Source organism: Ixodes scapularis, unplaced genomic scaffold (assembly GCF_016920785.2).
Source record: "Ixodes scapularis isolate PalLabHiFi unplaced genomic scaffold, ASM1692078v2 PGA_scaffold9__187_contigs__length_104089568, whole genome shotgun sequence".
NCBI classification, from domain to species: domain Eukaryota; kingdom Metazoa; phylum Arthropoda; class Arachnida; order Ixodida; family Ixodidae; genus Ixodes; species Ixodes scapularis.
The window spans coordinates 11,425,430-11,450,108 of NW_024609884.1; the positions used below are offsets into that span (position 1 = coordinate 11,425,430).

General features: G+C 46.2%; 1 protein-coding gene across 1 annotated transcript; it reads right to left on the reverse strand.

Moving 5' to 3' along the window:
• Positions 1–1,312: 1,312 nt before the first annotated feature.
• On the reverse strand, positions 1,313–2,012 carry LOC121833722. Its single transcript, XM_042287236.1, has 3 exons — positions 1,949–2,012; positions 1,620–1,874; positions 1,313–1,543 (listed from the first exon to the last, which is right to left on the reverse strand). Exons 2-3 carry the CDS (start codon positions 1,866–1,868, stop codon positions 1,313–1,315), a joined length of 480 nt encoding a protein of 159 aa, XP_042143170.1. The 5' UTR covers positions 1,869–1,874; positions 1,949–2,012.
• Positions 2,013–24,679: the final 22,667 nt, after the last annotated feature.

Here is a 24,679-nt window from a genome sequence, read left to right on the forward strand (position 1 = left end):
TTATAAAAATTATTGGCTTAGTGGTTTTCGGTGGAGTTCAGCAACTTTCTAACTGGAACCATCTGTCTATATTTAAAAATTAAAAAGTTAATTACCAATTTATTAATTAGCCGACAGATCGTTATAATTAGCCCCATTTACTACAGGGTGCGGCCGTAAAAATTTTCACATTTGGCACGCCTAGCAAAAATCGAATTTCAAACGTACATACCCGAAATTGGGCACACGACCGTCGTTTATTCCAAAGTTGTTTGCCTATTTTTTTCAGACGTCAACTCGGGAGTAGCGAATTATTCGAAAGATAACAAAGATGGCAGACGTGCATTTCCTATGGCCTATACCCGCCCGTTCGCCGTCTCCAATCTGGTTCGCGACGCGAACCAGATTGCAGACGGCGAACGGCGCGGGAGGGCGAGCGTCAAGCTGGAGACTAATTTCTCGGCCCGGGGCCGAGATGCGCTCCGATAGCAAACCGAAACTTAAAAACCCGTCGAATTTGAGTGATTTTTCAGAAAGCCGCAAAATGCTTCGCGTGCCTCGTATTGTTCTGCAATTTGTCGATTTAGTGTTTTTTTAATGATGCTGGGGAATTTTTTAATTGAAACCATGCCTTTAAACACAATATTAAAAAGTTAATTACGCAAAAATAATTAACAACCTAATAATCCCGTACTTTAATGATTTTCCTAAATAGGCCCCTGGCCCACGATCAAAACGACACACGCCTTTTTTGTTTTGTTGCGACGCATAATTTTCGCAGTATCGAATTTGACCACCTTTCGTGAAACACCATATATATATATATATATATATATATATATATATATATATATATATATATATATATATATATATATATAACGGGGGTCTAGGAGAACTCGTCACAAGCCAACTCGTCACAGCCAACTCGTCATAGGGGAACTGGTCACAGCGGGCATCTCGTCATAGGCCATCTCGTGCACGGGGAACTCGTAACGGCGGGGAATTCGTAACGGCGGAGAACTCGACTTTCATCAAAATTTGTTTGTCGCAGGATGCGCCTCCGACGCTTCAATTTTATAATAGGTGGTATTGGACTTAGGGCTCCCTGTTCAGCCCCATCTGGCTATTCGCTTCTGTTCAAGCAAACGGGGTCTGCATGGCTGACGAGTATACCAATTTGACTGCACCTTTCCGGAGACGTGTTGTATTTAATGCGCACAAAGCAGCAGGGATTTTGAACATGACAAAAACTATAAAAACATCAATCAAAACTTCGTTTATTTGCAAAATGTGACAAGTGGTTTTCTAAGAAGGAATGTCCCGAGTTGACTTACAGCCGTACATTGCGTGCGATGCATTTCAGTGTCGAGAGCGGCCGAGCTGCGTCGTGATCGTACAAGATTCGTGAAATGCGCTCATTGAGTACCCGGTACTTTGCGGCCATGCCGGAGGGGGGTTGACCAGCGTCCAGCTGCGCGATCTTCATTTCTTGCAAAGACTGCTCTCTCTGCAGGCATCCCAGGAATGACCATAGGTTAGGCCTGCTGCAGTTGATGTTTGTCTGGAAAGAGTCGGAGGTGAGCGGCTAAAGCTCAACAAACGAAAAAGTTTGCTCAGCGTATAGCAATGGCACAAACCTGGAAGCTGCGGTGCCAAGCTTCGGCGGCGTTGTTTGTGCGCGGAAGGCCCTCCAGAACAGATGCGTGGACAGACCAGACACTTGTCGGGAACATAGCAGACAACAATCCGTTCCGTCGACGACGTCCGATGTACGTGTCTTCGAAGTAGAGTGCAAGAGGCATCGCGTCCGTTGAAAACAATGCCACGAGGTCCTCGAAGGCATCTGGAACCTCTGCAGGTGGCAGAAATGCCAAGGCAGGCAGCATCCTCACCTGCGATTGCGTACGAATTTTAATATATTCATTAGTATAGCAATTATACCACGCAGTCGAATGTCCGAACTTACCAAAACCGCGAAATCTTCGTCTGTTCCGTAGCGTGTCTGGAAGCCAAGCTTGCACAGTTTGCGATACACGGCATGGCATAGGTGGAAGAAACAGCCTTGAACACGCGCTTGCGGGAAAATGTTGCCAGTGGCGATGATAGCGGCGGACTCAAAGTCACAATACACCAGCTCCACCGCAGGCTGTGTCAGAAGACTTGAAAGTACTGTAAAAAGCCTGAAAAAGTGTCGGCAATATTAATCAGCCACATGATTTTACCAAGTTCCAATTTCAGAACTAGTCCTAGTACAAATCATACCTTTGATAGGTCTCTTCGGTCTTGTTTGGCAGGAGAGCGTACACCAAAGGAATGACCGCGTCTTTGTACATTCCATGCACGGTGTACACTTGGAAAAAAATGGATGGCGTAACTTTAAATGTTCCGTCCATAAACCAAGCTTTGGACCTCGACAGACAATCAAGGTTGCGTTGAGTGGCAAAAACTAAGATACGGTTGCGGTCGCCAAATCCGCTATCGTGGGCGACGAAGGATTCTTGCTTGAGAGAAACCTGCAAACAGAAAACCAATTAATGCTTGCACTCCAAGTGAAGACAGACAAAGCCGAAATTAGCACAGTGGTTTTTAAGACTAAAAGGTGGATACAAATTTCTTTACCGTGTATTCGCCTGGAATGACGACATCCTCGCGAGTTGCAGGAACGGAGTAGGGGTTGCAACTCTGCTGCCGCTGTTTCCTTATGGTTCGGCGCAGCGTGCTTGTGGGTGGCATTTGCGAAGCCGTGTGTTCGCTGACACTTGCTGCCGCGTCGAGCAGGATCTGCTGGGGTCCTTGAGTTCCTTCAACTTCAGAAAATAAAAACAGTAAATGGTTACATCTAATTTATGCGGTTAAAACGTGACCGATAGTGAAGAAACAAAAACAAAGTGACTTACCAGCTTTTTCTTTCATGGTATTCCGGACTTTTAGAAGATTGATGGTGGTTGGATCTCCCGGATGAGAGTGCTCCCCGGTTGTCCTGGTGATACGGGAAATCATCTTGTCCGTGGTGATTTTAGCCTTGCAGCCTTTTCTATTTCTGCAGATCCAGTACGAAGTCTCGGAGTCTTCTCGGCTACACGTATATGAATATCCTTCGTACAGCAGCATAGTTGCTCCGCGCTGGGTTTTCGTTAGTTCCATCGTACAGCCTGCCGGTGTTCAGTCTGGCAGTTAGCTTATTTCTTTCTATATGTATATATACCTTCAAGCCAGAGTTTTACCGAGTGCACACTTCGCTTTCCCGGATTTGAAGCGATAAACAAAAAAAAAAAAAGCATTTCACCTTTTGAACCTTATCACCCCCTCACAAAAGTCTTCCCTCTAAAAACAATGAAAAATAGGGGTCACTGGGAAAGACTTCCTTCTTTTGAATCTTGGCATCCCCCTTACAAAAATCTGCCCTCCAAAAGGAACTGTGAAAAGTGCTTACAATGAAAAAGATGGGTCACGGTGAAAGACAATACACCCTTGTGGGTTTATCGAACAAGATAAAAAAAAATAAGTAAGAAATGTGACGAACGAACTGAAAGCATTTGACGACTTTTCCTGTGACGAGAAGGTCATTGCGACCACTTCCCCTCTTACGAGTTCACCTAGTACAAGATGCCCTCTTTGACCAGTTGACCTATGACAAGTTTTCCTGTGACAAGTTGGCTGTGACGAGTGGACCTGTTCCCATATAACGGGAATGGTGGCGGGAGGCCGAAGGCGTGGGTATAAAACTGAGAAGAAAAAAACCCTTAGTGAAAACAGCAACAACGGACGATTTAATCTTCGACGTTTAGGCCGGAGTCCGGCCTTCGTCAGGAAGAACTTTTACAGATGAACGCGGGTGGTATTTATACAATGCTACGGTCGAGTCCAAATTTCGGAGGGGTGACGGTTGAAGCTTTCGAGAGAGGGAAGCGTAGGGCAGTTCTTATCCGGGTGAAGAAGCTTGACAATCGGTGCCAAGTTTCAAGGACGGCGGGATGACGGTTGTAGCTTCTTGAGAGGGGGCGCAGGGTGACTTTGTGTCCGGGCCGGCAGCGGTGACCTATATAGACGATAGCGTACAATAGATGAAAGTCTATTGTACGCTATCGATATATATATATATATATATATATATATATATATATTGTGAACAAAGAGGGGAGAGCTGACTATATGCTGGATAGCTGATCTCCGCTTCGAGCCTATTGCGCGATTGCGGTCACCGGGCGGCCATCTTACGTCACCCGCTGAAGCGTTGTCAAGGCTGTAGTCATGTGACCTTTCCGTCTGTTGTCACGTGACCTACAGCTGGTAATCATGATAACTGCCTAGGCTTGACAGTACTAGAGCGTGTGACGTAAGATGGCCGACCTGAGGGAGGGGCGGTGGAAATCGTCATAGAGATCAGTGGTTGTGTGTCTTGGCCACTGTGGAGCAGGACCCCGGTCGCAGAGATTCACTCCCATAAGAAACCGAAATCTAGAAAGGAGTCCGAATTGAGCGTTTTTACGGAGCGCCGTAAAATGCTGTCCCTGCCTTATAAATTTATAAAAAGACTTCAGTGGTTTTCGACTATGCTTAGCAAGTTTCTCGGTGAAACCATGTCTATTTTCACAAATAAAAAGCATAATTAATTAGTTATTTTCTGTAATAAGCTCGCTTATTATACTTCGTCTCACTTTAGCAATAACTAACTGCGAAGGCTATCAAAGCGCGAGTGGCTAGCCTTAACCGCCTAGACTGGAGCACTCGCTGTATGAGCGCTCGTGCAGCCGCTGAGGTTTCATCCAAAGCAATTAGCTCGCGCTTTTAGATGCGCGGTTAACAGTAGTCCATGCTTAGGTTAGGCGAAGTATCGTGTGTTTTTTTCTCTCCTTGGCGTCCGTCAAAGCTAAGAATTTGTTCCCGCAAAGAGTTAATTTTTTTTTTTTTTTTTATCTCGAACAGCATATTTTTTAGAGATTTTGTTAAAGTTTTCGCAGAGACACCTTGCATATGGCAAATGTTATAAGTGCACGTAGCGGGGAGGGATTTGCATCATATTTCTTAAACTCTTAATAGCGGCAAGCGTGTTGTGTTAATATTGTGGGCATCGCACTTGTTTGATATATGTATTGTGCATGTTTGGATGCAGGAAAGCGCGGACTGTGATTGTGGGGCTGTTACACATACCATGTTTACCTTACTGATGTATGCTACTTTTACCTTGGTCCCGTAATGGATCGAAAGTATCTTGAAATAAAAAAAAAACACGCAGAAAGTCACTTAACTGACTTCTTAAACAGGCTGGACGAAACAATGCGCGCACCCCATGCTAAAAAACGACAGCCTGCAAGGCCAGCAGAAAGCGAGAAAAACAACAGCATCGTAATCATAATTCAAGGATATGATAAACTTCACATTAAAATATGACACACCGTGAAGAAGCAAAACAAGTTCAGCTAGCTTCTTTCGACCAAGAGTGAGGCCGCTTTGGGGAATTACTGTTGAGACCCCAGACCCCGTCAGGACCCCAGACCCCGTCAAGCTGCTCACATAGCAGCTTTTTGTCTCGAGGTCCCTCCAGTGTATATCTGGAAAATAAAGCTTGAATTGAATTGAATTGAGATACGGACCAGAGGGACCCCAGCCTTTCAGGCCGAAACTAAAGCGGGCCCAAGAAGAGAACGGAAGACATCTTGGGAGAATAATTCGATGAACTCTACTCAGCGCAGAAAGTACGCAGTTCGCTGGGACGGTAAATGGTTGCAGCTGCTGTATGTGCCGTTCCGTCGCGCTACCTGTCCAGAGAGAAGACGTTCCACTTATTTTCCTACCCTCAAAGCCGACTACGTGTTAACAGGGCCACATTACTCCATAGCTGGGCACACTCCCAGCGCACTGAGTCGTCATCAACATTTCGGAAAGACGGTGCACGCTGTCGCACCGGGCAAATACAAACAAATTGACAAAATACTCGTATCAGAGGCGTGAGTTCGCAGGAACTACCAATTGTCGGACGCCAACGCAACGGACACTCACTCGACGATCGTCCACTTCCCCAAATGGTACCGATCGCATCTCCCAGCCCAGCGGGCCCCCTACAAAAGACGACTAAGGCGACAAGCGGAGCATCGCGTAAGGCCAGCGGTAATCGCGGGCATCCCTGGAACAGCGCACCGATGGGCCGAGTGCCCGTTTCCTGCCTCTCTCGAAGAGGCCATTAAAACCTGAACGCCTCTCTTCTTTGCGCGTGCTTTCGCGAGGCTCTCCTTCGCCCGAGGCACCCACGAGGCACCCCAAGCGGCAACCATTAGCATTAACGACTCGCTTCGCATAATTTGGGCCCGAAACAATTTTGGGCAGCTCCCTCCTCTTGTCCCCCGTCTTGCTTGCTTCCGTGTAACCGGTCGGCACCGCTGCCCCGCTGTCTGTCTATTAGCGCCGAGATGTTTCGGTGGCGCCCTCTTATGGTTTCCGTTCGTGACGTCACGACCAGAATTTGCCTCTACGTGATTGGCAGGATTTGCCTCGCCATGAACGAGCAGGAATTATCAGTACAGAGGAAGCTTTGATTGGGCCAGTCGCGAATGCCGAACATACCACACTTTTTTTCGGGCACGTCACTCATGCGGAAAGCAAGTCGCCTGCTTCTTGCTCAGGAGTTGCGGTTACGTCAGAACAACGCCGAACTCTCACTAATCTTGTTTGAAAGGATAATGGGGTAGACCTCAATGCTAGATGCCTTGCGATCTACCCCCTATTTCTTTCAAACAGCCAGTAAGAGCTCGGTGTTAGGACATCATCAAACCCTCTGTGGAAGAAGCAGACAAACTTGCGCTCCACATACCTTCTCTGCTCGCCGCCTGCGCTTACTGTTTGGGCGCGCGGGTTCACTACGGGTGCGTGCGCATTAGACGAGATTGCTGGACGAGGAAAACGCCGCCCTAGATGCAGAAACTGGCTGCCCGATTTCTCTCGAGAACCTCAAACATGCTCGCGGGCAGACGTTTGAACATGTTCCACGTACAACTCCTTGTGACAATCCCAAACGAGGCACGCGCGAAGATTGGTCAGTAGGGAGTGTTCGGCCATTCATCTGCAGTGAGGGAAGCGAGCGAATGCTCATCGTCTTGTTTCTGAACTACCAAATGGACGACATAGATGTGTCCGTGGGTAGGCACTAAATGGTGGTATTTCAATAAGCAAGTTTGTAGTCATTAATAAAAACTGAAAGGGGCTGAACAGAGGTGCCGACTAAAGCTCCTGTAGACGTAATATAAAATGAACACGATTCATTATCTCAACATGTTGCCTTCACTCAGAAATGGCGCCATGCAGCCAGGGAAAAGGAGAGGGAAACCTGTCGGTCAGTCACAGTGTCACGTAAGTGTAAACCCCCCCCCTTTCCCCTCTTATCACGTATTTCGCTATTATTTATGCTGTGTTCCGTTCACGCGCAAGTATCGTACTTTTTGAACGAATAATCTAATCATTGCTCTCAGTCGCGTAAAAAGGCGGGCGTTTCTCTGTGCGCTTTCCGACTGCGTTTTCTCCTCATAGCGTGTCTTAATGCGGGAGAGCGCACTTTACACGTGTCTTCGCTTTACCAATTCATCGCCTTACCGTCTCGTAAGCAGCCTTGGCGAAAAACAAGCTTAGGTTATTTCCTGTATTCCCATCACCGCACCCACTTTTCCGTCTTTTTCTTCTTTTTTCTTTTCTGGTACACGTGCGCAAACATACATACAACCCGGACACACACGGAGGAAAACCGCGCTTTATCTTTGTACTTGCATCCATTAGTCCGCTCGGCGTAAACACGACAACGTTTCCTAACTCCCTGAAACCTGCCTCGGGGGACTACACACCGAAGCACTTAATCCCGAGATGCGTCCTAATGCTATCCGATTTTGCTTTTAAGCGAATACATTCGGGGGAGAGATGCAACCTTAAACCCGGCTGCTACTTCCCGCGTCTACGCGATCAAATTGGTAAACAACCTGTTTTAGTTGCTTTTTGTGTGTGTTTTTTTACCAAAGAGCGACACCGTAAAGGTAAGCAAGATAAAAGTAACTCGAAAGCGGATTGTAGAAGGGAACCTGGTAAGCGCTTAACTGGCCTAAATAAAGGACGACTTTGAGGGGATAAGTGCGTGGCGGATAGCCCGGTAAAGGGGGGCGTCGACTTAAAGGGAAGCTGAAGAGCTTTAAAAGAAAAGAGTTGATGGTTGATTGTGAAGGGATTATGCCTGCTGAGTCCAAAGAGATTACAACCATTTGACCGCAAATAATCATTAAGCGCGAGAAATAGCTAAGAAAACGGAAGCGATCGCCGCAGCGTAATGCCATTGGCTAGTCGCGCGTGACGCGCCACGACGTCACGAAAGGACTATCTCGATTCTCGCTTGCTCCGTCGCTTGCGGAAGTAGTCGGGCGCCGAGGCTTCTGCTCTTGTGAATCGGATTCGGCTTCTGAATTTTTTAGATATTTTGGTGGATCCTAAAGGGACAAATTTCCAGAGGAGGCTCGACGTGACAAAGACGCGTTCCAGCCGTTGGCAAAGCAGAAAATTGACCCCCTCAGTAATACGGGCAGACACGAGGAACCACTTGCTCCGAAAGGTAACGACGCGACATGCGTTTTTCTTTGGACTCTTTGGACTCGGCGAAAGTACAAAAAAATTGGTACTTTCGCTTCTTGCAAAATGTGCCGCCGGCGTCGTCCGTTGTCTGATAGGATCCGCAGGGCATGGCCTCCGAGATCCCGAAGTCGAAGCGAGCACGCTTCGGAATCATGCGGGGGGCTCCTGCGCCGCCTCTTCCACCACTTGGTGGCGGGTCTGGCATAGGCCATATGTGGACAACATTACCATCTGGTCATCCATAGGGTCAATCGATCGGGGCAATGGAGATCCGTCTGCAAAAAGCGGCGGACGTGATGAATGGCTATGCTTAGTCATGCGGCCTCAGCTGCGTCCCCCAAATGTCAGAGCTACTCCTGCTCTCGATGCAAAATAAGCACCCGGTTCGCCCACTATCAACATACACATGGAGGGACACACCATTGTCCCGTTCAAGAGCGTGAAGATACTGGGAATGGTTTTCTAGGAGGATCGCGGAAGCACCATACTGGTGAACATGCTGAAGACCACAACAAGCCAAGTTACACATATAATCCGGCAAATCGCAACCAAGAGACGAGGAATGGGGAAGGCGGGCACGCTTCGGCTTGTCCAGGCCTTCGTCGTCTCTTGAATCACTTACGCCATCCAATACGCTCTACTCAACGCGACTGAACTTGAAAAACATACACAATGATCGGAAAGACATACAAGCAGGCCATGGGTTTCCCGATAAGCACGTCCACCAAACTCCTCCTCCGGCTTGGAGTGCACAATACTGCCGAAAAGCTGATTGAGGCATATCTCTCCAACCACCGAGTGAGGTTGAGGAGTATCGCGGAAAAGGGGAGATCCATCCTCGCACTCCTGGGGCTCTAGGCCCCACTCCTTCACCCACCTCCGCAGACTGAAAGCCTAGTACATGCCATCCGGAACATCACCGTACCTCCTGAACCTCACAACATGCACCCAGTGCACCACGCGCAGCGAAGGGAGGCCCGGGCACGGGCCATTCACAAGCAGCATGGGAGTCAACCCTCCACAGCCTGCAAGATGCGGCGTTCTACCCTGGAAGAGCAGCCACAACAGGCACCATTATCACGAACAACGAAAATCGGAGTAGTGCATCTATGCCCCGAAGCTATCACCTCCAAGCCGAGGAAGCGGCCATAGCCCTCGGGCTAACCCAAACTGAAGCCCAAGTCATTGTCACCGACTCTCAGCAGGCGTATCGCAACTTCGCTAGCGGTCGAATTCATACAAACACGCTCCGAATAATCAACCAGGAGCCGCCAACGAGACAAGTCAAATTCTTCTGGGCGCCCGACCACCACGGCATTCTCGATAACGAGATCTCGAACCTCGTAGCTCAAAATTTGACCCACCAAGCCGACGCCAAGGAAACCGAGCCCGCGTGCATGCACACTCTAGTTTCATACCGAGAGATCACGCAGTATTACAAGCTAACCCGCAGAACATACCCTTTTGCACATAGGTCACTGCATAGGGAACAGGAGAGACTACTCCGAGCTCTGTAGGTTCAACACATTCCCCCGCCCCACCAGAAATCGTCTCATAGCACCTACACGATTTTCCCCGCAATGCAACTTCTGCTGAGAACCCGGGTCCCTTAGACATATGGTAGGAGGCTGCACAATATATACCACTGAATCCCCCCAACGTTGCCCCACCCCACCAGCGCACTTTGGGAGAGAGACTTGGCCAGCTCCGACCTCGAGAATAAGCTGCGGCTGATTTCGAGGGCACAGGACGTGGCCCGAACTTAAGGCATCTTGGAATAAGGACGCCTTCCGAAGCCTCTTTCGGATAATAAAGATGTTCATTCTCTCTCTTTCTCTCTCTCTCTATCTATCTTCCTCCTCTCGCCCCTTTTGCTGTGCCTCCGAGGGCATGGCTTCAGCGCTATTTTGAAGGCGTTTTCCGGTTATAACCTGTGCATACAATGACCAAACGAATACAATATTCGTGATGGCTGGGGTATAATTAACAAGGCTCGGGTGTTTTTTTCTCATACTTAAAACCGCTTCAGCTTACCTTTAAGAAAGGCAGTCCTCTTGTGCGGACGCAGGTGTTAAAAACACATTAAACGGGATCACCGATCCGCATATTGAATGAAACGTTACAACGGTTTGTGCGCACATTTAAGCTCATTTCACAATGGTGGGGACGCCTGAACAGAATGGTTTTGTTTTGTTGTTGTTCTATATCGAAGGTAAAGTGCTTATGGACACCGAGGATGCTCACTAGCGCGTTTCCCCTAAACTCAGCGCAGCGGAGTACAGAAAATGAACCGTTGCTTCGGGCGCGTGACACCCTGAATATTTGAACCGGTCTTCCCGGCTTTGAATGGGGGACTACCTGAGAGAGAACTGCATTTTTAAAGGGTTTCTTTCGACGCAAGTTCTGCCGATATAGGAGACCAGCGTCGCCCTTAGCTATACCTCCGTCGCGCTTGCAACTCCAGCTTGAAAAGTTGTGTGTTTTTGTGTCTCATGGACGAGCGTCCAATGCCCTTTGTGTCAGAGCTTTTCCAAGAAACAAGCCGTTCGGATACATGTCGATTGTACCGACGCTTCTGTTGCCTTCATAATCGACAATTTCATGTTGCGAACTTGGAGTCAAAGGGCGTCGATATACTATAGCGCATATGGTTAGTAGGAGGCTTGCCTATATTGATGTCATTATTATTCGGAAATCGAAACCGACAAATCCTTGAACTCGAGACAAAATGGAACGGCGCGTATTCCGAATCCTGGTAGAACTGCTAAGGGACTGAAGTGGCCTTTTGTGCTGCACTGGAATTACTACGTCCAACGTTTCAATAGTGCTTTGCAAATTTGATCTGCGGAAAATTCACGGAGCATTACTTAACTTTTGTTGGGTCAATGTAACGTAATAGGATGACATTGGCTACGTATAGTACAGATATCCTTGCAGCTGAAAGGATGATTCGGTGCGATTGTTTTTAACTCCATCCCCTTCCGCCCCAAGGAGCTTACCCACACTTGAATTATTACTTACAAAAAGCAGTCAGGCTCCCTAAATATAGATATATATAGTATATATGGTACATATACAAGGTGTTTTTTAAACTTTTTTTCAAGGAAAGCCGTGAAAGCTACACTTATGCGGTTTGTACAGGTGAGTTATGCGGCCAGCGGTTAGTTGGCCGCGTATTTCACCTGTACAAATGATTAGTTGACTAATTAGGTAAACGTTGTTAATTAACTTGAGATTAGAAAAAATACATATTTAGTTCGAATTAAAAACTTGCTGGCGTCATCGCAAACCACTAAATCAACTCTTTTTAGAATGATATCACGCAGGGGCAGTATTGCATGGCGTTCCGTAAAAACGCTCCATTTGGACGGTTACTAGGTTTCGGTTTCTTATCGGAGCTCATCTCTGCGCCCGCGGTCCTGCTCCCCAGTGGCTGAGACGCGCAGCACACGTCCGCCTTACTTCCCTTCATCCTACAACGGAGGCAAGGGGGCTTCGCGCCACGACCACCGGGCTAGCGTTTGCGGTAAGGCGCCCGCGCAATTTTTCTGCCTCTTACCTTGCCCCAGCCTTCTACCTGCTCTACGAGCGGTAACTTTATTGCACTACTACGCTTCTCACGCGTTCAAAGTCTTTTGAAAATTACTGATTTAGTGGTTTTCGATGACGCTGAGCAAGTTTCTAATTGGAACTATATGTCTACTTTCATTATCTAAAAAGTTAATTAATGAATTTTAAGTAATTAGCCGACTGATCGTTACGATTAGCCCCCTATTCTATGTCCCCCTGGCCGTATAACTCACATGCGCAGACCGCATTAACCTAGCTTTCATGCTTTCTTTTTAAAAATTTTGTTAAAATTAAAAAAACAAAACACCCTGTATATATATACAAGGAGTGCCGTCTGATGACATCATTATGAAATTTTGTCGAAACCTTGGATTTTTACTTATGCACCTGTACAACAAAAAATACAGTCATGTGCGTTTTAATTCCATTTCTATTTTAGATCTTCGACAGATCTTGCAAGACTTGTTACATTATGCTTGTCATAAAAAAAAGACAAAAAACAAAAAACAAAAAACAAAAAAAAAACAGGGTCTGTCGATACCTCAAACTCTGATTTCGTAAATCGACAACGTTGCGTCACTATCAATTTCACTCTGCGCGCGCCCTTTCCTACGACGGTATATCGTTCGAGATATTAATCTCTGACGTCTGTCGCGCGAGAGACTTTTATAGTTAGTTACTTTGGCTCTCTTTTCACTTCACTTTCAAAGTGGGAAAGGAAATTATATGTATCCATACAAAAAAAAAAAAACACAAAAGATACGAATAGATTGAAAAGAAAACTTTAACCAATCCGGAACTTGTTAGCGACACCACGTCAAAAGCGTGTGCCATATGAACTGCCATCCTCGGCGGTCCTGGGGCGAACCCCCGACTCTCTGCGATGCTCGAGGCGACGCGGCGTCTCTGCGTGTCGCCATAATATCGGGCTCGCTCGAAGCCATACATCAAACTGCTCTCATTTCGAACCTCGCTCAATTAAGTCCGAAAAATTCGAGCCCTTTAGTCGCACCCCGGTTTTGCCAAAGGCCTTTAATCATTTCCAACTTTTCTCGTTAATCCCAGGAGGACAGCGCAGGACACCCCCCCCCCCCCCCCCCCCCCTTCCCAGTATGCACATATATATATAAAACAAAACCATTAGCGCGTGTACCTTAACTAAGGACGTCGAAAACTTCTTTGTTCTAACGGCCTCGCCTTGAAGGAAGGTAACGATGATAAAAAAAAAAAAAAGACATTCTGGGGGAGTTCGTAGCGTGCTCGTCATGGAGGCTCCAGTTTTGGATACCTGGAGTAATGAACTGGAGCGTCGGTTGTCGCTTTATTTCGCGGATGGCGCAAGCGGCCGCTTTTTGGTTTTCTTTTCATTTTTTTTTAATTATTATTTCTGACGAGGAACTGACAAGATGAGCGTGGGTAATGTCGTTCTGGGAACAGAACACTTCCACTTCTCACGCTCATCTCAGGCTTCACCTGCTTCGCTTGTAAAGAGCGCGAATATAAATGCCCCTACACCATTTATTATCTCTCACTTCATTTGGTGTGGCGAAATCTCCCGTAGTAAAGGGGGTAATCGTTCGCCAAATTACAGCTCTAACGTTAGAAAAAGGACGTGTGCTTTTTTTTTAGTTTTTTCTCGTTTCTTTTTTTTTTTTTTTTTGCAGCGATAGCTGTTAGGGGCTATTCCCACCACTGAAAATGACGTCCGTCGTCGATGTTGCCACATCCTTGAAAGAGATCTCCCGCGGGAATCGAAACCTGGGTTCGCTACGTGCAAAGCGGACCCTTTAACACAGAGCTATGTCACAACGTTAACAACCCGCCTTATACTTAGGGTTTTTCGCAGTATGCCCGATGCGAACTGCACGCGATCTCTGGGAAGAAAATACCCGATAACAAAACGCCGTCGTAGCTGCTGTCAATTCCAAGAGCTCGTACAGGGAGACAAGCTTTCACGTACTCCGGAACAAACTAGAAGCAAAAGCGTCCGGAACAAAGTGGTCAGTTGTCTATTTTGTTCCGAACGCTTTTGTTCACGCACCCCGCGGTGCGTGAACACGACGCCGATGCCCAACAACTACTTTTATCAAGATGCGATATGGAGGGAGCAGTCCTTTCCAAAGGTAACAAGTATAATTGTCGACTACAACGAACGCGTCACATCAGAAAGCAGAACGTTTTTTTCGACCGCTGAGTAAAAATCAATGATCGAGTCGCTAGCTCGCCATGGCCCCTGACGTCTATTACGCGTACGGTTTGAGATTATTTATAGTGCAATAAAGGAAACAGGATCACTGGACACATCTATCTGTCAAAGAGCAGTTCAACTCTGTGTGTACAAGGTTGCCAAAACTCTTGGTTCTTTTTTTTTTTTTAATTGCAACTGTTGTTTTTGGGACACAGGAGGGAAAGGGGGCACCAGGAGGCCACAAGCCGCACTTGGACCTGCGAAGAGTCGCTGCGGGCTTGCGCAGTTACAAACGCAGGCGAAACTGCTCTTGCAAGTGCAAGGCGCAGTTGGAAATGCAAGGAGCAGGCCAAACTGCGGCTCGCGAGCCGCAGTTTGGCCACCCTTGGGCCAAACAAGAAATAATTCTACAATAGCCTACTGACAAAAAACTATAGCGTACGCTGAAGACACTTATAACTGCTTGCGATTAGGAATGCGAAAGCATTCCTATATGCAGCGAATTCTTACAAGGGGCGCGCCACGTCTTCCTTTTCCACACGGCGCTCCGGCGGTGACATCACGCTCCCTCACTGCGCAGGCGCGGCGATCCCCGCCGGCTCCACGGCTTCCGTGACGATGCATCTGCGTTGCTGTGCTTTTCTTTGTGTTTTATTTCTGAGGAGCGTCCGCTTTGACATTGGGCGCCCCACCTGCTTCCATGAGAAAGCATCTGCGTTGTAGTACTTTTCTTTGTGTTCTATTCCAGAGGCGCGTCCTTTTTGACCTTGAGCGCCCCGCCGGCTTCCGTGACAAAGCATCTGCGTTGCTGTACTTTTGTTTGTGTTTTATTTCTGAGGAGCGTCCGCTTTGACCTTGAGCGCCCCGCCGGCTTCAGTGACGGTGCACCTGCGTTGCTGTGCTTTTCTTTGTGGTCTTTTCCAGAGGCGCGTCCTCTTTGACCTTGAGCGCCCCGCCGGCTTCCGTGACGATGCATCTGCGTTGCTGTGCTTTTCTTTGTGTTTTATTTCTGAGGCGCGACCGCTTTGACCTTGAGCGCCCCGCCTGCTTCCATGAGAAAGCATCTGCGTTGTAGTACTTTTCTTTGTGTTCTATTCCAGAGGCGCGTCCTTTTTGACCTTGAGCGCCCCGCCGGCTTCCGTGACAAAGCATCTGCGTTGCTGTACTTTTGTTTGTGTTTTATTTCTGAGGAGCGTCCGCTTTGACCTTGAGCGCCCCGCCGGCTTCAGTGACGGTGCACCTCCGTTGCTGTGCTTTTCTTTGTGTTCTTTTCCAGAGGCGCGTCCTCTTTGACCTTGAGCGCCCCGCCGGCTTCCGCGACGATGCATCTGCGTTGCTGTGCTTTTCTTTGTGTTTTATTTCTGAGGCGTGACCGCTTTGACCTTGAGCGCCCCGCCTGCTTCCATGACAAAGCATCTGCGTTGTTGTGCTTTTGGCCAATGGTAATTTAACTGCTGTTTCGCTGCTACAGGCGGTTGCAGACAACGCCGGTTTCGCTCTATGCATCACTCTAAAAAAGCCCGTGCGTCTGCTTTCCCGCAGAACACCACGGAGAGCCAACCACCTCAACTTACGGAGGCAGCTCAGCGAATGACGATGCCGAAACATATGTTTAGACCAAAAAACGCAGTCTGAGTTCTGACACTAAGCAATACAAAACGTCACGCTTGCATTGCTTAATGTCACAACTCGGACTGCGCTTTTGGGTCTAAACATGTTTCGGCACCTTCACTCGCTGAGCTGCCTCGGTAAGTTGCACTGAGTGGCTCTCCAAGTGCTGTGCGCGAAAGCATACGCACAAACTTTTTTTAGAGTTTGGGACAGTTTATGCTTTCGAATTAAAAGGAAATTTCTGTGGCAGCCCAAGGAAATACCCAGAGGTTTTGACGCGTGAGCACGGGTTCTTCATGCTTTGACTTCACCGCCTTCGAAAGTTGTCCCCGGAAATATTGCGTTAGGGAGTTTCTGTCAGTTCGACTGTACCCAGAACCAAATCCGCTGTACGACGTACGCAGCAGCGGCAGCAATCGGAAGAGGATGGGATTGATAGACACTACCGCTGTACGACACTTGTTGTAACTGAGGTTTGTTTTTTGATAGAGGTAAACATTTTATCGGTGATGGCACGACAAGCTACGGGCCAATATAAAAAAGACGACCTCAACATCACTTTTGATGGCATGCAGCGTAGGATGAAGCGTGACATTCCGGGGCTCTACAGCCTATCCGCTAATGTATGGCGCTCAAAGGTATGAAAGAATATTTGAGTTAAAACCCTAATGTGAAGTACTTTTTTCTATGCGCTTGTCCTTGCGATGCGAAGTTCGGTGAAGAACGGTGCGTTCCTAATTATTAATGAAATTAGAACTCCTCACACTAAGCCCATAAGGAAATTTTTTTCATTCAGCTCCCCCCGCCCCCCCCCCCCCTCCTTCCCCTCCTCTTCCCCTCCCTAACTTGTTTTCCTTTCATCTTTGTTTGCACTGACAGGATAAAAGATTAAAGGAAACTGGAGTACAATAAAAGCTCTCGTCGATTTCCCGTTTTAAAATACAATGAAAAAAAAAAAAAACCGGAACTTCGTTGCTTCAACATTTATTTTTATTTTTTTTTCTTCTATTTAGCTTTTTCTTTTTTTTTTCAGTTTCGGAGACAAAAAAGCTCTTCGCCAGATCGACAACGTTCCGCACGCGTTCGCTTGTCTTTGGCGTTTGGAGCCTGAGAAGAAAATGGAAGATCTAATGAGAGTGTTCATCGAATTCAATCCACGCTGTCGTCTTTCCGCTGTTAAGGCTTGTGATTAAAAGGGAAAAAATAATCCGCAAAAGGCAAGTAGTCTTAGCAGACGCACTCCGTGGAACCACGCGCTTGCGCACCTAAGAGACCGCTTTTTTTTTTACATTACACGTCGGCTTTGGTGATCGTCGTAGTGGAGAGACCCTGTCACCTTCAATACTCAAACTCATTACGCCGAGTCTGGAACAGAATTGCCGCGGGGTCCTCAATCTTTCTAAATTGACGCCATATTTATTTTTACTCCCTTTATTCTAATTTTAACGGAGAGAAAGACAAAAGAAAACGGAGGCGAATATGCGCTACTCGCCAGCCCAATCTTCAACTCTAAATTGCGTTGGCGCACATCGCCCGGAACGTCGTTTATACACAAGCACACGCGAGAGAAAGTACTCTAAAAAATAGCATTTAAACGTCTTTTCTTTTTTTTGTTAGCCCGCACAGGCGACACTTTGATGCATGTTTGGCGCGCGAAACTTTTCTTCAACGATCACGAAGGCACGGGAGCATTCACTGTTTTTCTTTCTTTCTGAAACACATTCGATCAGTACATTTTGAGTTGAGGAGCGACTCGCACTTTCGAAAGCGTTTGCGGTGGGGTCGGCGCAAAACGATAGCAAAACATTCGCGCCAGTCGCTTCATTTAAATTGCATTCCAAGGCGCCCGAAGGAAATGAGGCTCAGTCAATATTTCAATCGCTGTTGTCAAACTTTCGCTTTCGCCAAGTGCGTTCTGTCCAAACACCTCCTACACTTCTCCTGAAGAATCCAAGTGTCGCGGCAGTCGCGAGCGCGGGGCTTTAGAAGAGGCTTTTTTGGCGCAATTGCTAAGACAAACAAAGCGTTTTTAAACGAACCCGCACTCGCGTATGTGCCTTCCCAACTTTCGCGATGGAGTACGAGTCGCAAGAAGCCAGTTCACTCTGCAGAGACGTCGAAGATTGTGGTTAAAGACGGCGCATTAAGTAGGCTTTGGAGCCGCACTAACAAGCAGCTGTTTTGAGAGATTCTCGGCAGAAAGACAAGGTGAGCGAAGCCATTGGCCCATCCAAGATTTGTAATTTAATTGACATGGTGGTGGATCAGGAAGAGCGGGAATCCGGAGCGCAGGTGCTTTTGGAGATCGAGGTAGAGTTGAGGAAAGCTATAAAAGCATCAAAAACAAAAATACATAATGTGTACTAAAATTGACACCATAAGGATCCGCGTAATGTCCGGGTGATAATGAGTTGTTGCGATAAAAAGTCCTCCGAAAGGTCAAACGGGGTTTCTCCAATCATGGCGCTTTTCTTTCTAATACAATGAGGCCGCGCCTGCTGATTTGCTTCGTTAGCAAGTTTTGGCAAGCACACGTCGTTTGCCAAACTTTACTTCAAACAGAAATATGTTGCGACCTTCACGACCTACATCAGATTATTTAGTTATAGCACCATACGTTGCAGCAGTATATTTATAGACACATTTGTAAGGCCAATGTTTATAATCAAATTTATAAAAAGAAAATATATATATATATATATATATTAAAGCCACTGTCCCAACTCTGGCAAACTAGTTGCTATTTGGTCGCTCGTTACTTGAATCATTATGATTATGTTTTTCAATGAATGGTTTCATTTGAAAATGAATATCCCCCTCTTTCCTCTAGTGTAACTCATATTATGTTTTAGGTTGTTTGTGGATATATTTAGCGTCGCCAATAGAGAGGGGCAAACTCACACTTGTTCTGCTGATTCCCGTTTTCTGAAGGAACCATTAAATATAACACAATTTTTATCATTTGGCTTTGTTAACGTATATGAGAGCAGAAATTGACGAGGGCTATTTTGAATTGGTAATCGCTTTGTTTCGTACAGCCCCTCATATGTAGCCCATAAATTGCAAATTTATTTTCAGCACTGATCTATTTTTAATATATAGACTATAATTTGCAAATTTGCAACACATGTAGCTGGGCTTGCTTAGGAGCTGACCCAACTGGGCAGGGCTGGCAACGCGTGACGCTGGCGAGAGCAAGCGCTCAACGTGCAACGTGCACAGAGAAGCAGCAGAAAGAAGGAAATTAACTGAGGGACATCGAAGTGCAACAACGGGCCTAATACCACAGTTTATCGGCCACACAGATGGTGTCGCCATCTAGTGGTTCAACTAATGGATATTTCAAGATGGCCGCCGTAGGACTGGAGTCTTAACGAGAAAAGGAAACTTTTAACTCGACGCCACTCTCTCCAGCCCTTCGCCGAATGAAAGAAGCTATAACACTCCCAAGCACAACGAGCAACAAACAACTCATCGGTCAGCAACGAGAACAGCATAAGAATAATGGTCAAAGCCATAGTGGTTTCGAAAGCTATCTACGGCTACAACTATTTACGAATGACCCAAGCCCAGGAAGGCAAAATAGAAACTCGCAATAAAGAGGCTCTCATGATTATCACGGGACTACCGAGAATGACCACGTTGAAAGATGTATAAACTATTCTTCAGATGAACACAACTGAAGAAGTTGCAAAGGAAGCGCAAGTAAGCCAGCGACTTAGACTCGAAAAGACAAAAACAGAAAGAGGACTCATAGAAAAAATGGTCTAGAACTAAGTGAATGGTCACCTGACTGCATCATCCCTCCTCCACCTTGGGAAGAGGCAATCACAAACAGTTAACCAACACCGAGAAATCAGAGAATCAAACACCCCGAAAGAAAAGCAACTGCCACAGAAAAAAGCACAACAACAATGATGTTGAAACTATACTGATGGACGACGAAAGCGTCATACAATACACGAACGCAGCAAAGGTAGCATACCAAGCCGCTATTGTTTTTTACGATTCAAAAGGTGATCGCAAAGAATGCAGACTTCCCCCCCCCCCCTCCAAGAATGCTGTGTAAAAGAAATTGAAATGAGGGCCATCGAAGCTGCCGTGAAATGCGACTTGAACACCATAAAAATAAAAACATCCGGGTTTTTACAGAATCCACAAAAACCGTAGCTGTGTGCGGAAAGAGTAGCATCTTAAGCAAAACGGTCAACCGCATCAACCGAATAAAAAAAGAGCATAAGAACCCCCCCTGAAATTACAATACAATGGATTGCGGGACACAGAAATACCGGCAATGGGGTGGTAACGCATCAAGCGGCAACAGAGCTGATTTACTTATACTCGCTCGCCCCCAGGCCGCTCGCCATCATCCCTCAAGCTAAAGATATAGACCTAAATGACGCAAACGCTTAAGAGGAGGTCTTAAGGGAGCAAAGCCTGAAGAGCCTCTTCCCTATATAAAATGAACCAATATCATGTACCCTCCAGTTTCGGCCGATGGAGTAGGGTCTGTATACCTAGACTCTGCACCGGCGCAGCCATGACTCCTCCGGCAAAAAAAGTAATACTTACCGGCAAAAAAAAAAAAAAAAAAAAAAAAAAAACTGGGACCTCTACCAGACGACCAATGTCACGAACACCAAGCCACGGCAGATCACATGTTCCGGGAATTCCCTAAACACCATCGCTACAGGCAATATCATTTAAAAACAAAATTCATTGTGCGCGAAGACCAAGAAGATGGTCAGAAAACCGGGGAAGCGGAACACCTCAAGGAAATCCTCGACTCCCTGCTGGACTTCATCAAATCGGCCAGTCTCTCCTTCATCTAAACCACCCTCACTGTCTTACCTCATCCCATCATCCCCCGACCCAGATGACTTAAGTCAAAAGAACTCTATGTAACTTCCTCTATTAAACATTTATTCATCATCAGCTATACCACAGCTTTTCGGCCACACGCATGGTGTCGCCATCAAGTGGTTCAACTGATGGCTTTTTCAAGATGGCCGCCGTAGGACCCGAGTTTTAAAGAGAGAAATGAAACTTTCCAATTTAACTTCGAGGGCACTTGCTCCAGCCCTTCTCGAATGAAAGACGCTATCACGTTCCCATGCACACAAGACGAGCATCTTCTTGCCATAAAACGCCAGAAAGAAAAACAGACCCGGAACCGAGAGGCCACGGGCATGTTCACGGGTCACTGCCCTTGCCAGGAACAATTCCGCGCGCCATCTATCAACCCAAACCAAAGCCCGCTTGTGTCAGTCACGGGAGTTTGGTTTTCTTTCGACGCCTCGACGCGTTTTGAGAGCAGCAGCTGATGCATCCACTTCGTGCCTTTGATGCTTTGTTTCGCCAGTCAGGATAAGGAAGCTGAGCCATCCACTCTATTTTTTTCTTTTTTCAGCCATCTCTTTTTATGCGTCGACGCCACTTGGCTGCCCTCGAGAAATGTCAGCAAGATTCGGTGAAGGGGCGGCCCCTTAGCGGCGAGCCAATAGCTTTGCCGGCTTCTGTTTTGAAAATTGCCTGCATCCTTCCAGTCAGGGAGGAAATTATATCCACCCAAACGGATAAGCGACCGAGTGCAAACAACGCATGGTAGTGGATGTAAGTTTAAAAAAAATGCTCTCAAGTCACAAAGAAAGCGTATAGGAGGGGACTAAATATTGTTTCAAAGAGTTCAAGCGAGAAAAAAAAAAAGTGGTCCACTCTTATATCATAACATGTTTGTACCAACCATATATTATTTCTTCCTGGCCATTGTTTTCTTTGTGACCTAATCGTTCTTGATGCGTTGTTATCCGGCCGCTAATTTCGATCTGTCCTATGTTTTCTTTTCCCATTTCTATAACTAATATTTTTAGATGCAAAAGAAACAAAGCTAAATGACAGCGAGAGACGTCGTTTATAGCCGCTTCGTAGTTTATCAGCCACTAATGCATTATCAGGTCACTGATCTACTTATGGTGTCGGTTACGATCATTTTAAAATTACATGGTGATGTTGACAAAGGGAGCTAGGTCGCGGCATTTTGATTACCCCGCCAAGATTTGGATGTAAAACTGTTAAGCATTGATCACAGTATTACCGCTTCAGTATTAATAAGCCGCAAATAATATCTTGTTTCGTCGTCAACCGGAAAGCAAAATACGAAGTAAGACGTTTTGCACATATAACCCCTGCACGAGTATCAAAATCAAAACAAATAAATTGGAGGGAGAGTGGGCAGATCTTAATGCTAGCTGCCACGAGATCTACCCACTCTCCTTCCAATCGGAGCCAATCAGAGATCGGCGTTTTGACGTCACCGCAAACCTTGCGCAAGAAGAAGACGAACTTGCTCTCCGTATAGTCGCCGAAAGCCTAAGAAGCGTGGGCACCGCGCGTGCGCAGAAACCAAATTTGGGAGGAGCGAAGCGTTTGCGCATGCGCAGTGCCGACAGCAGCGCCACCGCAGTGGTGTGACGTCTGAGAGTTGAGTTGGTCTATACGTTCACTCTTGTTGCATCAGCGACCGCGGCTAGCTTGCATTCTATACGTGTTTGATTCTCCGGAAATGCAGACAAAGTTTGCGACGTGCCTTATTAAGGCTGTTTAAAACGTCATTTAGAAATCTGAAGGGAAATGGAACATTCACGCTGCTCACAGCAAATGATCCCGCGTGAACTTTCGGAAATGCACATTAAAAGCTCCAAGTGTTCTCATGTAATCTAGGCGACGTCGATGGTTCATAAATAATTGCGAACGGGCGTAAATTCTTTTTTTTTTTTTTTTTTATGTGTAGCCGGGCATTGCATGAACCAGACCAGACGAAGACGTATGCGCTCGAGGCCCGTGAAAGTCCCCGACTGCTCCCGAGAAATGGAAACTTGTCAACGATTGTTTCTAGTTTCTTTCCTTTTTTTTTTTCTCGCGATTTTCACCTTCTGGGAAAAAAAACACACACAAAAAAGCAAGTGGGAAAAATAAGATAAATAAAATTAAATAAAAAAAATTGAGAGATCGAACGACGGGTGGCATGGGGAGGAAAATTGTGGGCAGGACCAAAGCGGGGAGCACAAAAGAGGGAGAAACCAAGGGCTCAGATTTCGGAACCCGATTTATGCAGATTGAATTTTTTTCCCTTATCCCTTATTCTCTGTCCCCCCTTTCTGCTCCGGAAACGCACGCCACACGGAGCGAGTAGAGCGAGGTAGGATAAAAAGGGGGAGGGGGTCCAACCTTGCCAGCGCCGGGCGGGAGGACTGTCTCAATATTCCGTCCACTTCGTCATCTGCTCTGATCATATTCCGTTCCTCTGTCCGTGCACTCGCTTGCTCTCCAAGCCCAATTTCAAAAACCATTTTTTTTTTTGGCCCGCTCCTTTTTTTTCTTTTGCTTTTTTTTTCGCGTTCTAGCATTTGTAGTCTAGCGGGCCGGGCGCGATAGGTTGTTGCCTCGGTTTCTTTTTTTTATGCCTTATTTTGTATGCTATAGCTCACTCGAGATCCAGAGACTGCATCCCGACTTCTTTTATGGGCCACCACTGCTTCATAAACCTAAGTTAAGGAATATGTCGCAGCAGTTGTTTCTCGTGTGTGCATCTGCGTGTGAATTTTTTTTTCCGCCGCATTAAAGTGTATTTTAGAGCGATAGAAACATTTCGTCTCGACAAGCTATATAAAGCGATAGATTGCTTTTGCGCGTTCATTTAGGCATTTAGCTATTTCTTGTAAATTTTGTTATATAGCAAGATACGGTGAACAAAACAATCTGAAAAACAAATTGAAAATCAATGGGTATACTTGGCAGGCAGAATTTAATTACTTTCCCGGTACAAGGGTTTTATCACCGACTGTAAAGCTCTTCGGGTCTGTAAAGTAAGAACCCTGGTAACAGCTTCAATGACTATTTTAAGCTTCCCCACTGAATGAACGTTGCCCAATGTAAAACCGCTATTTCTGAGCGGTAAGTTTAACCAAGCATAAGACAAGAACATTCAGAAATGTATACTTATATCGCACCATATATTAATAGCTAAAACATACTCTAGTCGAGGGTTTGGTTGTACAAACATATTCTGACTACATTTGGAAGTTTATGATTTTTACGGTTGAGTGGTCTTGATTGCAGCTTTTTTAAGCGGATATAATACAGGGTATGATATATAGTAATATAATTTTAAGTAGAGCTTATGTGGCGGCTCAGAGCCTCTGTTCAAACCAAAATGTTAAGTGAGTTGTTGCAATTTAGAATTGCTAAAGACGGCATATCTCCAAGGGTTTCCCAAACTATTCATCTTTTTTTGTAATCACGACCGCGATGACTTCAAATAGTGAGCTTTACTTCTAACGAAACTGCGCTTGATATGGAAATTAATATGTGCCTACCCCGAGGGTTTTAACCAGCAGTCACCGTGACCTTTTGACATCACAAAAAAAAATTTATCCCGAAGAATTTGGTTCTTCTAAATTATGAGCCAATTGCGTAAGATTTCACAAGGCCTTCTCTGAATCGACCTATTATTTTTTATACCGGATTATTCTATATGATTTTATTTATTTATATTATCAGCTCGTCTACCGCTATTAGAGGATTAGATAACAAATTACATCTAAACACGCGAGTTCCCCATACAAGCAAATAAATAACAGTTGACTACAGCCCCGGCAGCACAAAAAATGTGGCCACAAATTGGGGTGAAATTGGGTAACTTTGCCCAAACTGGGCCGGCTTTGCCAA